General features: G+C 41.6%; 1 protein-coding gene across 2 annotated transcripts in view; it reads left to right on the forward strand.

Annotated features, from left to right (window-relative positions):
• cpxm2 (carboxypeptidase X (M14 family), member 2) overlaps positions 1-18,513 on the forward strand; it is a 185,581-nt gene that overhangs the window by 24,151 nt on the left and 142,917 nt on the right. For both annotated transcript variants that reach the window (XM_073027631.1, XM_073027633.1), the window contains exon 3: positions 14,067-14,176. In XM_073027631.1, the coding sequence (XP_072883732.1) occupies positions 14,067-14,176 (110 nt within the window). The remainder of the gene's footprint in view (positions 1-14,066; positions 14,177-18,513) is intronic.

The following is an 18,513-nucleotide window of genomic DNA, read 5'->3' on the forward strand; positions in this document are numbered from 1 at the left end:
ACACTGCACTTTTTGCCTGGATTAAGTTGAAATTCTCACCCTGCAGTGTCATATGTAGAATGTTCATTTTGTCATACAGGTCGGCTAGTTATGCCACTTCTCCACATGGAAGTTCAATCTTGTTTCCCAAGCTCTTGTCGACTTTTGAGTAAAAATTCAACTACAGTGTCAGAAAGATCAAAGAAACATCTTAAGCAGCAGCCTTTTGACATCCAGTGCACTTCAGTGTGAAGAAGCAAGTGTTCAAACTCTTCAACGTTATCTTGGCATAACTGGCAAAATATTCTGCTATTTAATGGATGAGCTTTAATGTTGTTGATAACAGGTATTAGAAGAGTGATGCTTGAAAAAGTCACTGGTCGAGGTTTGTGGCTGTGAGATGTTGACGATGAATTACACAAAGGATTGCAAACAGACTTTGAATTTCTTTTTTCATAAATCCCACTAAACTACCATGGTGACCTGTCAATTATGGTGCTCCATCTGTTGCACAAGAAATCATGTTCCTAATCAGAATACTTCTATTCTCAATGTACATTTTGAGCTCATTGTAGATTCATTCTCTATTGATATTTGTTTTTAACTTTTTACAGAAGAGAATCTCTTCATAAACTTTTCCATTTTTGATAAACCGTACAAATGCCATTAACATTGCCTCGTTGTCTCACATAGTTGACTCATCCAGTTGTATCGCAAACTCTGTTTTTTGTAGCTCTCTGCATAGTTGATACTCAAGGTCTTCACTCATTTCGTCAATACAACGAGCTACAGAGTTACTACTCAGAGGAATTGATTTTAAAATACTGGTATCCATTTTAAGAACGTGGTGAGCACTTCTGGTACAGCAGGCATTATTAATCTTTCATCAATTATATGAGATTTTCCACATGTGGCTATCATTTTGGAAATGTTAAAAGAAGCAACGAGACCACCATCGGGGTCATTTTTAGCTTTCTTGGCAAATGACTCGAGCTTGCAACTCTTTTCAAATGCTTCTTTCATCTTCTGGAACTGAGTAATACCATAAGTATTCTTTTACAGAAGTGTTCCTGCAATCCTGATGATTTCATGGCATCATTAGACAGTACAGTATTACAAATAAGACACATGGGGCATTGTTGATCTGACAGGAATGGAATGAAACCATACTCCAGATATGTAACATTGTATTGAAATACTTCCTGTAGTTTCTGTTTCTTAGCAGGAATAGAATTCAAGGCTTCACTGCCTTCAGATTCACGGAGATCTCACTGTGCATATTTATCCATCAATAACGGGGCGAAATTAAAATGAAAAATTAACACAAACTGGGAATGCCTATCGGATGCTGACGACAGCTGCAAGTTGACATGGTTGGTCAGCTCTCATGCCTCAAGTTTGGGTGCTGCTTACCGTCCCCTCAAGAATCTTGAATCCCCCCCCCCCCCCGATGACTTCTGTTTCCCCTAACGCCCCCTTAGGACACGTAACAAACCCCCGTTGGGAATCAATGACTTACTCCCTCTTTGTTAATGGGAAATAATCACGTAGGTGTCTGACCAGAGGCCATTGTGATCAAGTGAGATGCTGAGACTTCAGGGTTTGTTTGGTGCAGGCTAGCCCTGGCTTTATGTCAGTTTTGTGTTGATCCTGAACCAGATGGATTGGAGCGGCATGGTAATGTAGTGGTTAGTGCAACGATTTACAGTCTGGGTTCGGTTCCTGCAACTGCCTGTAAGGACTTGTACGTTCTCCCCTTGACAGCGTGGGTTTCCTCTGGGCGATTCAGTTTCCTCCCACATTCAGAAGGTATACCGCTTGGTAGGCTAGTAGGTTATTGTAAATCGATTAGGCTGGGATTAAGTTGGGGGATTGCTGGGCAGGGCAGGTTAAAGGGCTGGAAGGGCCTGTTCTGTGCTGTATCTCAATCAATCAGTCTGTTAATAAATAAATAAATTTTAAAAAGTTCAACCAGAACCTTCAATGTCCAGCTGGTGTGTGGTGCTGATTGTGCAGCTCAGTGTTCAGTGTCTTGGCAGTAGCAGTGATGTCTTGGTAATAGTCTGCTGTATCAGCAGCTTTTGACATGTCACAGAGGCATCGTGATGGCTACTTGGCATCAAGGGCTATCCTCTGAATTCTTGGCTCATCCGCCACTTAGAATCAGAATCAGGTTTATTATCACCGGCATGAGTCGTGCAATTTGTTAACTTAGCAGCAGCGGTTCAATGTAATACATAATACAGAAAAAGAAGAAGATAATAATAAATAAATCAAATACAGTATTCATATATCAAATAGATTAAAAATTGTGCAACAACCAGAAATAATATATATATGTGAGGTAGTGTCCAAAGGTTCTATGTCCATTTAGGAATCAGATGGCAGAGGGGAAGAAGCTGTTCCTGAATTGCAGAGTGTGTGCCTTCAGGCTTCTGTACCTCCTATCTGATGGTAACAGTGAGAAAGGGGCATGCCCTTTGTGCTGGAGGTCTTTAACAATAGACGCTGTCTTTCTGAGACACCGCTCTTTGAAGATGTCTTAGGTTATCTTGTAGGCTAGTACCCAAGATGGAGCTGACTAAGTTTATGACCCTCTGCAGCTTCTTTCAGTCCTGTGCAGTAGTTCCCCCCCACCCCCACCCCATACCAGACAGTGATGCAGCTTGTCAGAATGTTCTCCACGGTACAACTAGAGAAGTATTTGAGTGTACTTGTTGATATACCAAATCTCTTCAAACTCCCAACAAAGTATAGTTGCTGTCTTGCCTTCTTTATAACTGCATCGATATGTTAAGACCAGGTTAGGTCCTCAGAGATCTTGACACCCAGGAACATAAAACTGCTCACTCTCTCCACTTCTGATCCCTCTATGAGGATTGGTATGTGTTCCTTCGTCTTACCCTTCCTGACGTTCAGCTCTTTCATCTTACTGACGTTGAGCGCAAGGTTGTTGTTGCGACACCACTCCACTAGTTGGCATATCTCGCTCCTGTATTCCCTCTCGTCTCCGTCTGAGATTATACCAACAATGGTAGTATCATCAGCAAATTTATAGACGGCATTTGAGCTATGCCTAGCCACAAATACACTCATGACTACAAAGATAAGACAAAATGCTTTCAGCATTAAGCTGCTCTGGAGGAACCTGGCAGCACTTCTCACATCTGGTTGTCTCTTGAGTCATCTGCTGTGTGATGCTTAACTATACCATCAGTCTTGCTGCATGCCTCATAGAAGACGGGGAGGTGTTGGGTAACAGTGACGACAGCAGAATCAATATATATATATCAGCGTTTCCAAAGAATTATTTTGAATGTGATACCAGCATCTGCTTCTCCCTTCCCATACCACTAATCATTTACACGTGGACTTGTTCTCAAAGCAAAAGTTTTTTAAAATCCAGATATTCCAAATCAGATCTATAACTAACTTCATGCTGTTCTTTTAACAAATGCTTCAAACTCATCATTTGAATACCCATCTCAACGTTTGAGGAACAGCTTTTTCCTTTCTGACATCAGATTTGTGAATGGTCCATAAAACCATGAACACTGCCTCACTATTCCTCTTTTGCACTGTTCGTTAATCCATCTATCTGTTTATTGTACTTTATGGTAAGTTTTAATGACTTGCACTGTACTGCTGCCACAAAGAAACAAGGGTCACAGTACTCTGTATGTCAGTGCTAATAAATCTGATACCAGTTTGGAAACCAGTTATTTGTCTGCTTTCCTCTGTGCCCACCCTTCTTGTGCCTTTGGTTATGGGTATTTCCCCAGTGAGTGGTTGCACCAGGTCCCTGGGCTGTACTCCTGGCACTCGCCTATCTGCTCCCCTTCCCAGTCTGACTGTCAGCCATCTTAATCAAGGTCACACATTCACCATCCCGACATTTTGGAGGCCACTCAGGTAAACCAATAGCTTTTGGATCAGATTTCTGTCTGATTCCCTACGGGCAGCTGCTCCAGACAGAAAGCGTCTCTCTAAGATAAGGAGGAAGATTATCTTCAGGAATCTGGGTCAGTCATAACTGCTGTTGGCAATTCATGATATTGGCTGCATTGTTGACATATGATGCCAATTAGGATGGCTGTTCGTGCTGCCTTTGTGCAGCAATCATTGTAATGCTTATGCAGCACAAACTTAGTAAATTACTCTTATTGTAATCAATCGACATTATAATTACTGAGTCATTTTTATGGCTACCTAATAAGATCTGCAATATCTGTGCAACTGGGTCTGTATTCCTTAGTTTTGCTTTCTTATACATATTGTTGAGCTGTCCTTGGTCAGAGGTAATCAGCTGTAAGACAGTATAATTGTGTGGCAGATCTGGGTTGGTCTACAGTTCCTATAGTCCCTCTTATAGTGTCCTCCTCTGTCCCACTTGGTTATCACATGCACTGCCTCCCGGTTGTCCACATTAATTCACTAGAAAGCAAACAGATGTCTGTTTTAAAGTAATTTTTAGAGGCAACAAAGGATACTTTATAGGCTAGTAAGCCAACTAAATTTATGACCCTCTGCAGCTTCCTTCAGTCCTGTGCAGTAGCCCCCCTCCGTACCCGACAGTGATGCAGCCTGTTGGAATGCTCTCCACAGTACATCTATAGAAGTGTTTGAGTGTTTTTGTTGACCTATCAAATCTCTTCAAACTCCTAATGAAGTATAGTCACTGTCTTGCCTTCTTCATAGCTGCATCAACATGTTGGGACCACGTTCGATCCTCAGAGATCTTTGATACTCAGGAACCTGAAGCTGCTCACTCCCTCCACTTCTGATCCCTCTATGAGGATTGGTATGTGTTCCTTCATCTTACCCTTCCTGAGGTCCACAATCAGCTCTTCTACAACCAACTATGTATCTTTTCAGCCTGCTTTTTGAAGCTGTGAACTTTCTCTATCACAGCAACATTGATACAGATAGAGGTGTGTACTCCACCCCACTCCCTGAAGCCAATGAACAGCTCCTTTGTTAGCTGACACTGAGAGATGGGTGGTTATCTGGACAGCATTCCACTAGGCTCTCTATCTACCTCCTATACCTTGAGTTGTCTTTCTGCCCCGTCGTTGTTTGACATCTGACCCACTATGGTGATGTCATCTGCAAACTTGTAAATGGAGATGGAACACGATTTGGCTATAGAGTTGTAATTGCACAGTTTAGAACATAGAACAACCCGGAGAAGTGTGAGGTAGTACACTTTGGAAGGACAAACTCCAAGGCAGAGTACAAAGTAAATGGCAGGATACTTGGTAGTGTGGAGGAGCAGAGGGATCTGGGGGTACATGTCCACAGATCCCTGAAAGTTGCCTCACAGGTAGATAGGGTAGTTAAGAAAGCTTATGGGGTGTTAGCTTTCATAAGTCGAGGGATAGAGTTTAAGAGACGCGATGTAATCATGCAGCTCTATAAAACTCTAGTTAGGCCACACGGAGTACTGTGTCCAGTTCTGGTTGCCTCAGTATAGGAGGGATGTGGAAGCATTGGAAAGGGTACAGAGGAGATTTACCAGGATGCTGCCTGGTTTAGAGAGTATGGATTATGATCAGAGATTAAGGGAGCTAGGGCTTTACTCTTTGGAGAGAAGGAGGATGAGAGGAGACATGATAGAGGTGTACAAGATATTAAGAGGAATAGACAGAGTGGACAGCCAGCGCCTCTTCCCCAGGGCACCACTGCTCAATACGAGAGGTCATGGCTTTAAGGTAAGGGGAGGGAAGTTCAAGGGGAATATTAGAGGAAGGTTTTTCACTCAGAGAGTGGTTGGTGCGTGGAATGCACTGCCTGAGTCAGTGGTGGAGGCAGGTACACTAGTGAAGTTTAAGAGACTACTAGACAGGTATATGGAGGAATTTAAGGCGGGGGGTTATATAGAAGGCAGGGTTTGAGGGTCGACACACTATTGTGGGCCGAAGGGCCTGTAATATGCTGTACTATTCTATGTTCTATGGGTGTATAAAAACCTGCCACATCCTGTCATCTACAATATTACTTGTGTATATGAATTGATGGAGAAGTTGCCAAGTTACTCCTACCTTGGTTAAAATAAACTTTAGTTGGTCTCTTTCTCTTATGGTCCACCCTCCTTCCCTATCAGATTCCTTCCTGTCCAGCTCTTTACCTTTCCTACCCACCTGGCTTCACCCATCACCCTCAAGCCATCCTCCTTCTCCACACCCTTTTTATTCTGGTATCTTCCCCTTCCTTTCCAGTCCTGAAGGAAGGTCTCAGCCTGAAACATTGACTGTTAATTCATTCCCATTGATGCTGCCAGACCTGCTGAGTTCCTTCAGAGCTTTGTGGGTGTTGTTTTGGATTTCCAACATCGCAGAATTTCTCGTGTTCATGATAATGAAGAAGGCTGTTTTATAGTTTGCCTGATTTTCTATTGTATTGACTAGCTATTAGGTACCTTTATTGTACAATTTGTAAATACCAATTCAACTACCTTGGCCCATCGGGGCAAAGGATCCTTGAGAGTACAATGGTCCTAATGTTTTAATCCCTCGTAATATTTCCATATCCATCATTAAAATTCCATCAAGCATTGTAACTGGTTCAGGAGCACCAGCCAGGAAGGAGTAGTTGTAATGTAATCTTTTCAGAGATTACATTACATTGTGATTATGTGGAGGAGATTAATCAAGGAGATAGGGGGACCACAACAAATTGAAGGTAAAGTTGGAGAGTATTTTGATGAACAAAATAATAACGTTCTTTAATGTGATTCAGTGGTGCAATATTATTTGAACACTGGATATTACCAGATGGAGCACCGTTGTTCAGATGGTTCAATTTAATATCAGAGAATGTATAAAATATACAACCTGAAATTCTTACTCTTCACAGAGACATTCATGAAACAAGAATGAATGATAGTAGCATCAGAACCCCAAAGCTCCCCCCCAACCACAAGCAGCAGCAGAAGCACCAACCTCCCACCATGCATTGAAAATCAAAAGCACCCCCCAAAATGCCCTTGATCTACAGTCCATGAAAAACTACTCAGGGACCAATTGAGCCACTCACACTCACTCTCTCTCTCTCTCTCTCTCTCTCTCTCTCTCTCTCTCTCTCTCTCTCTCTCTCTCTCTCTCTCTCTCTCTCTCTCTCTCTCTCTCTCTCTCTTTCTCTCTGTCTCTCTCTCTGTGTCACTGTCTCTCTCTCTCTCTGTCTGTCTCTCTGTCCCTCTGTGTCCCTCTCTCTCTCTCTCTCTGTGTCTCTCTGTCCCTCTGTCTCTCTCTGTCTCCCTTTGTCTCTCTCTCTCTCTCTCTCTCTCTCAATATTCATCTGTTCTTGTACTTACTTGTCCTAATGTAACAAAACTGTGTTTAAATATAGGCATGAGTTATATGTCAGACAATTATGTTTACTATTAAATTAAAATTAATAATTTACAATGAAGCTTAATAATTGAAAATTCTGATAATACATCTAGGAAAACACACTTCCCAAAATTTCATTTCACAGACACTAGAAGTTTATCAAGTGATAACTAGAGCATTCAATAACAAAATGATCTATTAAGTACTGAAAGAGCTTTCTCACATAGATCCAATATTTGGAAAACTGAGATAACAAGGACCACATTTAGTGTCAGATCTTTTATCTCTATTAAAGATTAATAATGATGCATATTTCACATTTTTATTGAACATGGCATTTCTCAGTTTCACATGAAAGCATTATAATACCTAATCCCTTGCTTCAATATCTACTTGTATAATTTGCCTCGCTGTGTGACTGATGTTCTATCACGGTGTTCGAAGCTGTGACAATTTTTGAAAGCGTGTAAATCCCTTAGATCAATATTGTTGCCTTTTGAAGTATGCTGTGATCCAGACATATTCATCACTGGATGTGACCTCTTCTTTTCTTTGCATGCCTGGCAGTTAGTACTTGCATTATTACGTTATAATGGCAAAATCGGTTGTATTATAGACACAATTCTCATGCACATTTATTAAATCGATGGTATTTGTTTGGAAGCCAATTAACATTCTGTTTAAAATATTGCAATAGACATCCCATAGGACAGATTTACTTAAATTAAGTTAAGTTGTTAAATAACATCATACTGTAATGATATCTGTTATATCCCAGCAGGTTTTCTTTTACAAATTTCAATTGAAACTATGATTTATGCTTTTGGGATGACTACAGCGAGCAAGAGCATTATTATACATTTTGGAAGAGCAACAACTTGTCATTACCTATGAGAAACTAGAGATAAGTTATTATGTATATTATAATTAAATGTGTGCACACAGTATGTGTGTTATCGAGGAGAAGCTCAGAATCAGAATCAGGTTTAATGTCACCGGCATACGTTGTGAAATCTGTTGTCATTGCAGCAGCAGCACAGTGCAATATGGTGTTGTGGATAGTGTAGAGGGCTGTGAGAGGTTACAGTGGGACATTGATAGGATGCAAAACTGGGCTGAGAAGTGGCAGATGAAGTTCAACCCAGATAAGTGTGAAGTGGTTCATTTTGGTAGGTCAAATATGATGGCACAATATAGTATTAATGGTAAGACTCTTGGCAGTGTGGAGGATCAGAGGGATCTTGGGATCTGAGTCCATAGGACGCTCAAAGCAGCTGCGTAGGTTGACTCTGTGGTTAAGAAGGCGTACGGTGTATTGGCCTTTATCAATCTTGGAATTGAATTTAGGAGTCAGCTTTATAGGACCCTGGTCAGACCCCACTTGGAGCACTGTGCTCAGTTCTGGTTGCCTCACTACAGGAAGGATGTAGTAGCCATAGAAATGGTGCAGAGGAGATTTACAAGGATGTTGCCTGGATTGGGGAGCATGCCTAATGAGAATAGGTTGAGTGAACTCGGCCTTTTCTCCTTGGAGCGAAGGAGGATGAGAGTTGACCTGATAGAGGTGTACAAGATGATGAGAGGCATTGATCATCATGATAGTCAGAGGCTTTTTCCCAGGGCTGAAATGGTTGCCACAAGAGGACACAGGTTTAAGGTGCTGGGGAGTAGGTACAGAGGAGATGTCAGGGGTAAGTTTTTTACTCAGAGAGTGGGAGCCCAGCTCCCCAGGGCTGGGTGCTCAGTCCACTGCTGTTCACTCTGCTGACCCACGACTGTGCTACAACACACAGCTCAAACCACATCATCAAGTTCGCTGATGACACGACTGTGGTGGGTCTCATCAGCAAGAACGACGAGTTAGCTTACAGAGAGGAGGTGCAGCAGCTAACCGACTGGTGCAGAGCCAACAACCTGTCTCTTAATGTGAACAAAACAAAAGAGATGGTTGTTGACTTCAGGAGGGCACGGAGCGACCACTCCCCGCTGAACATCGACGGCTCCTCGGTAGAGATCATTAAGAGCACCAAATTTCTTGGTGTTCACCTGATGGAGAATCTCACCTGGTCCCTCAACACCAGCTCCATAGCAAAGAAAGCCCAGCAGCATCTCTACTTTTTGCGAAGGCTGAGGAAAGTCCGTCTCCCACCCCCCCATCCTCATCACATTCTACAAGGGTTGTATTGAGAGCATCCTGAGCAGCTGCATCACTGCCTGGTTCAGAAATTGCACCATCTCGGATTGCAAGACCCTGCAGCGGATAGTGAGGTCAGCTGAGAAGATCATCGGGGTCTCTCTTCCCACCATCACGGACATTTGCACTACACGCTGCATCCGCAAAGGAAACAGCATTATGAAGGATCCCACGCACCCCTTATACAATCTCTTCTCCCTCCTGCCGTCTGGGAAAAGGCTCCGAAGCATTCGGGCTCTCACGACCAGACTATGTAACAGTTTCTTCCCCCAAGCTATCAGACTCCTCAATACCCGAAGCCTGGACCGACACCTTGACCTATTGTCCTGTTTATTATTTATTTTAATGCCTGCACTGTTTTTGTGCACTTTATGCAGTCCTGGGTAGGTCTGTAGTCTAGTGTAGCTTTCTCTGTGTTGTATTTTTTACGTAGTTGAGTCTAGTTTTTTTTTTATTGTGTCGTGTAACACCACGGTCCTGAAAAACGTTGTCTCACTTTTACTATGTACTGTACCAGCAGTTATGGTTGAAATGTCAATAAAAGTGATTTGACTTGAGTACACGGAATGGGCTGTCGGCAACGGTGGTGGAGGTGGATACGATAGGGTCTTTTAAGAGACTTTTGGGTAGGTACATGGAGCTTAGAAATATAGAGGGCTATAGGTAAGCCTAGTAATTTCTATGGTAGGGACATGTTCAGGACAACTTCGTGGGCCGAAGGGCCTGTATTGTGCTGTAGGTTTTCTGTGTTTCTATGAATCACAGTAAGTATATATATAAGTCTATATAGATACTTAAATAAGTAGTGCAAAAATAAAAAAAAGTAGTAAGGTAGTGTTCATGGGTTCAATGTCCATTCAGAAATCGATGGCAGAGGGGAAGAAACTGTTCCTGAATTATTGAGTGTGCACCTTCAGGCTCCTGTACCTCCTTCCTGGTGGTAGCAATGAGAAGAGGACACTTCCTGGGTGATGGGGATCCTTAATGATGGAAGCCACCTTCTTGAGTCATTCAGACTTGAGATGCCTCAGGTGGGGAACTGAAATATTCATGAGAGATAATTAATTATTAATGTGCTGGAGAAGAAACAACAGAAGATTAGTTGATGGTTTCGATAAGGTTCATGCAGGATTTGTCTGCACTAATTATTTACAATTTACATGCGGAAAGCTGAAAACTGCTAATCTTCGATTAGATGGGGCTTTTTTTTAATCTGACAGAGCTCTTACGCCCATATAGGATCTTGGACCTAATGTAAGGTTTCAATGTAAAACATCAACAATTTCTTTCCCACCACAGGTGCTACTTGACCCACAGAGTTCCTCCAGCAGATTGTTTCTTGCTTCGTATTTCAGAATCTGCAGTGTTTCGTATCTCCCCTGATGTGGTTGAGTAAAAATCTACATTTTCGGTTTTGGTTTGGGTGTGAAAAAGCATAGGGTACACTGGTTTAGAACCACAGGTTGCATGTTAGTGGTATCATTCCTCAAGGGGCCAAACCCACATTTCATAGCAAGAATATGTCTCTTTTGCAGAAAGATGGAATCATAAAACATTTACCAGACAGAAGGAAGTTATTTGGCCCACTGCACCAATACTGATCATAAAGGAATTCAGGCTAGTGTCCCTGCTAGTTCTAAGTCTGTATCATGCAGGAAACTTTTCGACTAAAATGCATCTTAAATGTCTTAAAGTCAGTATATTGTGTTTAGTCCTGGTCGCCTCATTATAGGAAAGATGTGGAAGTTTTAGAGAGGGTATAAAGGATGCTACCTGGATTGGAGAGTATGTCTTGGTAGGATGAACGAGCTAGGACCTTTTTCTTTGCAGCGAAGGAGGATAAAAGGTGACTTGATAGAGGTGTACAAGATGACAAGAGGCATAGAGTGTATTGTCAGAGACTTTTTCCCAGGATGGAATTCTCTAGTACAAGAGGACATACAATAATAGGAGGAAAATATAGGGGGGTGTCAAAGGTAAGTTCTTTACATAGAGAATGCTGGGTGTGTAGAATGCCCTGCCAGGGTTGGGCATAGAGGCAGATACATTAGGGGTATTTAATTGTCTCTTATAGTCTATAGACATATGGATGATAGAAAAATGGAAGATTATGTAGGAGGGAAGGGTTAATTTGAACTTAGAGTAGGCTAAAAGGCTGGCACAATATTGTGGGCCAAAAAGCCTGTACTGTACTGTAATGTTCTTTGTTCTATATACTGTACGTATATCCTTCCCAAAACGTCAGCTTGCGTAAACCAGGGTATCCCAGTGTTCTATTTTTCTGAATTTTTTGCCTATTTTTGACAGTTCCGGAGCATCCTATGAAGGAAAAAGTAGTAGAGCATTATGGAGATTCTTTGTCAGTGTGGAACCTTATCTGTAGTAAATTGAGCCCTCAACACAAGCATTCTACAATATTCACTGCTGCCCCTACTCCTAGTATGTAGATAATGGTGAAATGACTGAACAGTGCAAAACAGTATGAAGGAACAGGGAGCAGAAAGGCACTGGCTAGGTAGGCCAATCCCTGGCTGTCATCCAGGATCAATGCTCTACCAATCAACGTGAGGAAAAATAATCTGTTGACAGATCTGTAACTTTCTGGAAGTTTTCACTGACACACTACTGCAGGACTATATTGTTAGTGGAGGTAAAGATCACTGCTCCAGAAAATAACTTACTTACTGCCTGTTATGTTGCTAGCATTTAGCGCAGCATTGAAGGTCCTCCATGTCTGTCCATACTATCACATGCAGATGTAGAAGGATTCCTCTTTGCTGTTTCTGTAACAATTTTTTTTGACCAGTCAGGGTTGTTAATCCTGAACTGAACTCCCAAACCTGGAGGACTGATGGACCACTCTTAGTCTGGCCTCTACCTTTTGGCCTGTTTGACATTGCTGACCCTACCAAGAGCCAAAGCACAAGGCCCTGACATTACCCAACATAGCTGTCCAGATCACTGAGGCATGCAGACCTCCAAGCCCTATGACAATGTCGTAGTCCTCTTGGACAACTCCAGAAAATAAGTATTGGGGTTATTTCCGGTGATAACAACTGCTGCATATTGCATTTCATACTTTGCAGCTGGTCACTGTGTGCACAACATCACATGACCTGTCTCAGCAAATGGAGGGGAGTCTATCTCTTCCTGTTGGACAATGATTTTCCATCTCTCCTGTGGTGAATTAGATATACCTGTCTGACTGCTCCTGTGGCTCCTCCCACAGACCCTGCTGACTGCTCCTGTGGCTCCTCCCACAGACCCCTGTATAAAGGCGACTGTGGGCTGCTGCTCTCACTCATTTTCCCCAGGATGTAGTGCTGTTTATTCTTCCATTCAATAAAAGCCGATATCTCGCTTACTAAGTCTCAGCGTGAGTTATTGATGGTGCATCATCTCCTTTGCTATTCATTCAGTTTACAGTTGTGCTAAAGAGCACAGTTATAATCATGGTCATGATTCAGTGGCAGGGTGGAGATACGTCTCTACCAAAGGAGGCGTACGTCGACACTAGCCTGCGGGTCACCTTTGGGCAAGATGTAGCACCAGCTTATCCCCCACCCCGGTCAGGGTCACGTGAAGCCATGGGAGCAGGTGATGGATGGTTGTATGAGCAGCTGGGGCATATCACAAGTACTGTTACGTGACCACTGATACCACCCAGGCGAGCTCTGAAGAGCATTGATAATGGCTGGGGATATCTGTCATGTGAAGACTCTGCCCTGAAAAAGGCAAACCACTTCTGTAGAAAAAGTTGCCCAAGAACAATCATGGTCATGGAAAGTCCATAATCATCATGTCATACAACACGGCATGTAATGAACGGACGAGCATCATTGCCACTTGTTACACGCTACATGAAAACAATGTCATGAGAATATGGCCTTTGCTTAATACAGCAGCAGGAGGAGGAGGAGAATGACGGAGTGCAATAGAGAAACCATCTCTCAGTGTTCCTCCAGTACATGTTCCACAGCTGAGATTGACTTGATGGCCCCACTCCACCAGCTTAGAGCACAGAAGGAGAGTTAACATCCATTGACAGGAAAGACTTGGAATGATATGCTGCAGACTGTAATGGGGAAAATTATCATGATTGGTGCCTCCTATGGATCATAGCTGTAAATGTGGAATTCACACATGAACATCATGAAGTAATTACACTGGGACAAACTGGAACTGGTTTACCTGCTCAGAACCATTTTAATGTGTGCCTATGCATTTCTAGACCAATTCTTCTGACGGTAATACCCCCTCTGCACTGAAGTGTGAGTTTTGATTATATGCTTGTCTTATTTTGGGCTGCTGATCCTCTTCGTCAGGTAAGAGTCGCCTTCACAAAATAGAAATAAACAGTATACTTTTGACTATATTTTACACTTAAAGAACAGTTGGAAGAAAGTTTATCCAATTTTTTACATCTTTCCAAAATTTAGTCACAACAGTAACCGATACATATTTCCCTTAGTTAGAAGCAGTAAGTAGCACAGGGAGACCATGCTAAATGATTAGTTTTGATATCTCACAGGTCTGAACTACATCCTTTTGTTCTTCTACAGAATGCCCACCCCTGGGCTTGGAGACATTACGTGTAAATGATGTTCAGCTTCATGCATCCACCATCAAGCGTTATGGTTTGGGGGCTCACAGAGGACGGTTGAATATCCAGGTACGTACTTAAAGAGAACATTATTGTATAGAGAGGACATTGGGAGGTTCACAGTTTGGGGCAGGGGTGTCAGGTATTTCTTCAGTTTTACCAAATGTTAAATAAATAAGAAAGCAGAGATTCAGAATTGGGTTTAATATCACCAGCACGTGTCATGAAATTTATTGTAGCAGTACAATGCTGTACATAATAGTGGAAAAAAACATGAATTACAGGAAATTTTTATTTGTGCACTACTTATTTAAATACTTAAATTGTTAAATAAGTAGTGCAAAAATAAAAATTTAAAAATTAGCGAGGTTGTGTACAACTCTCTGCAGCTTACTTCAGTCCTGCGCAGTAGCCCTCCCCTGCACCCATATAGGATGGTGATGCAGCCAATTGGAATGATCTTCATGGTACATCTGTAGAAGCAATGTCACTTGGATCTGAGCTGTGTATGATTGTTGAACAGTGAAAGTGAACGTGATTAATCCATTATTTTATCTTCATATTGAGATAAAAAATAATTGTACTAAATGGGCTACATGGATAGTTCCTTATTCTGGATGAGCGAATGCATTAAAATGCTGAAGGCAATGGTTGCATTGTGCCTTTGTAGCAAAGCAGAGAAGATATGTAGTTAATTGGCCTCCTTGCATGCCATCCTTGGGTTGTTCCATCTGCAAACTCACAAATACAGGAGAAATAAAGTAGAAAGGAAATTGTGGTCTGTTGCCTATCCATAAGCAATCAGTTTAGGCCCTGTGAATCAGTCTTCCCTTCTAATATCCTGAAGCAATCATTTGTAAGATAGGAGGGCCTAGAATCTTCATGAAACATGTAATTGCAGTTACAGCGTATATTAAGTGCAACAGAATGAGGACAGCAAATCTCCATCCTGAGCAACTCCACAAAATAACTTCGTCTGTTTATATCTTTATCCTGGTGGCTACCCTTATTTTTTATTCAATTGAAATCAGTAGTGTTATAGCATATTTCGTGCATTGAATTAGATTCAATGTTAAAAATGAATTTATTATCAGAGGAAATATATGTCACCATATACTACCTAGAGATTCATTTTCTTGCAGGCATTCAAAGTAAAAACAAAGAAATTTAATTGAATCTATGAAAAACACATAAAGACTGACAAACAATGTGGAAAAGAGGACAGCTGCACAAATAGAATTATTTTTAAAAAGAAATAAAGAATACTGAGAATATGAGTTGTAGAATCTTTGAAAGTGAGTCCATAGGTTGTGGAATCAGTTCAGAGTTGAGGTGAGTGAAGTTATCCATTTTGATTCGGGAGCCTGATTGTTCCTAAACTGGTGGTGTGGCACAGTGTGCACTCGCAAGAAGATTGGGCCCAAGTACGAAGGAATGGCAGACTCTCTCTTTCATGATGGTCCCTGGCACCAACTCAACCCAGGAGTGGGTGACGGCAGGCTCACAACATGGCCCAGGAGCAGAGGAATAACAGAATCTCCATTAAGTGATAGAAACAAGAGATTAGGCTTAAGAATACCAACAGAGCCTCAGAGGGATGACTGAGCGACACTGAGACAAACCATTCTCTATAACACAGGAGGACTCCACTGGAGAGCAACTAAAGACACCTTTAAATAATCATAGAATGCGGGAAGCACGTGCCAGTCACAGTTACCCTGTTAAGGTTAAAGCAAAAGCACAAGGCTTAATGGCAGTAGTTAAGATAACAGCTAGTAAATACAAGTGATCGAGAAATCTAGAAGATCAATGTTCTACAGCAAGCCAGTGAGGCCCGCAGGGTTCATGACACCTAAGGCTCCCGTACCTCTTTCTGGTATGCATTAGTGAGAAGAGAGCTTGTCCTGGATGGTGGGATTAGTTGATGATGGCTGCAGTATGTCCAACATTTGCCCAGAATTCTAAACTGCTATCACCAACACCCACCCTCCTATCCCAGCTCCCAGTTGTTGAGGCTTCCTCATGCTACCTCAAAGCTGCAGATTGATCCTGGAGAAACGTCTCTTTGAATGTGTGCGCTGGTGCTCAGCCTAACGAGGAACTCACTCCGCGGGGCGCCTGTCAGCCAATGGGTTTACTTGGATTTTATCAACACTATTTTAGCAAAGGCATTGATCTGTTCAAGGCTGGGGATATCACCGCGGTAGGTATCCTTAAATGCCCTGTGGCTGGTTACAGATTACTATTGTAGATTAGAAAATGCAATCACAATTTGATAATGTCCAATTGGATCAGAATTGGTTGTCATAGATCTGAAGAACCTTTTTTTGAAATTTAAACACTTTACTTTCTTCTTAGCAATTTGCATTAGTCATTAAAGTCAGTGTTGTGTTATTCTTAATATATGCTTGGCAACCCTTCTGAAAAATGATGCTTGCAATCTTACTTCTATATTAAGCAGAAAATATATCTTCGAATAGAATGTCATTAATTACTAGGTTATTTATGTCCCTGGTGTAATTTTGTCTTTTGAGCATAATTTTTCATTCATGAAGGAGAACATAAAAGACCCACCAAACAGCTTCTGTTCATCAGTCTCCATTTTAGTTTCCAACAATTTGTGTATAAAATGAAGCACTGGCTGGAAATCCTACAGTGGCATTAAAGTGAAATATGATGCTAATATTGACTTTGACAGCTCTCACTCATTCTGAAAAGAAAACAGAAAAAGGCAGTTTAAAATTTCTGAAACATTGTGCTGAATTAGTGGAAGGAGCAACCAAGGATTTTTTGTTAAATGATGATGAAATATAGCTTTGTCTGGGGTACAAAGTAGATGATAGAGCATTTCTGCCTCCTAAGACCATACAGAGACTTTACCAAACTCATGCTATCTGGTGGAATGACAAGCATCAACATAAGCAATGGATTTACATTATTTCTTTGTGTGAATTACTGAATGGATTTGTTTATCATGGAGTACCAGCTACATCAGGGACTCCCTCAGGGTCTGTGGCATAAAAAAGGTTGGGAACCCCTGATTTACATGGTATTTGACTTATGCCAGCCAGAGGAGAAAGCTGCAGTCCATCAAATGCCTTATCTACAACAGTAAGGTGTTTAACTCTTAGTCTCTGCTGCTTTCTTGTAAAATTTGATTGTTAGTGAAGTTAATTAATGATGTACACTATTCGCATGGCAATGTTCAGATCCACGGATCAAACTCATCTGATGGCTTTCCAGAACCTACGAGGCTAAACAGATTTGTATTCTTGCCCCTACATTTTTTCCTCTGTGCTGGAGAACAAAAATGTTGATGCTTGTCATTCCACCAGATAGCATGAGATAACAGGAGAGCTAATCTCTACCAGGTCAAATCCAATAAAGTGCTCATTTTACACCGATGACTCAGAAATTGTAGGCCTTCCTGAGAATGACCTGTGATATTTATGGAATTCTTTTGCCCATGCTGTTTTCCTTTTTTGGTTGCTTCATTAAGATAAAGAAAACCAAAATCATGTTTTCTCACCCCAAAGTCAACTGTTCCATCAGGGCCAGAAATAAAAGTGAATGACAGCCAAGTTAGCAACAAGTTTGTTTTGCTATTTTGATAACAGTGTAGGCAATCACACCACACTACCAGAGAACATTCTCCATGTATGAAATCAGCTGTCTCCGTTTTTTGGTCATTGAATGGCCAAAGAGTGCACAATCCTAACTGTTCTCCACAGTTAATAACTTGTTAATTCTTTTAATCTAAAAACTTGGCTGCTACAACACCAAGAGCACAACATACATGGAATTGAGTGGCCTGACAAAATTGTGAATGTATTGTCTAGCTGATAGGGAAGCCATGCTAGCATGGGTACAAATGAACAGAGTGACCAACAGTGACATCAGGGATGCCTGGTATAACTGGGATCAATAGTTGGGGTCATAATTTGCACAGAAGAAAAAGAATCGGAATCAGGTTTCATATCACCCGTATACGTCATGAAATCTGTTGTTTTGTGGCAGCAGTACAATCTAATACAAAATATTAAAAACTAAATTACAGTCAAAAATATATATATATGCTGTATATATGTTAAATTTAAAAAGTAGTGAGGTAGTTTTCATGGATTCAATGTCATATAGTCATAGAGAGGTACGCCACAGAAACAGGCCATTTGGCCCATCTACTCCATGCCAAAACCATTTAAACTGCCAACTCCCATCGACCTGCACCGGGGCCATAGCCCTCCATACCCCTAACATCCATATACCTACCCAAACTTCGCTCAAACATTGAAATCAAGCTTGCATGTATCACTTGTGCTGAAAGGTCATTCCACACTCTCATGACTCTCTGAGTGAAGAAGTTTCTCTTCATGTTCCCCTTAAACTTTTCACCTTTCACTCTTATC

The sequence above is a fragment of the Hemitrygon akajei genome, chromosome 23, assembly GCF_048418815.1.
Source record: "Hemitrygon akajei chromosome 23, sHemAka1.3, whole genome shotgun sequence".
NCBI classification, from domain to species: Eukaryota; Metazoa; Chordata; class Chondrichthyes; order Myliobatiformes; family Dasyatidae; genus Hemitrygon; species Hemitrygon akajei.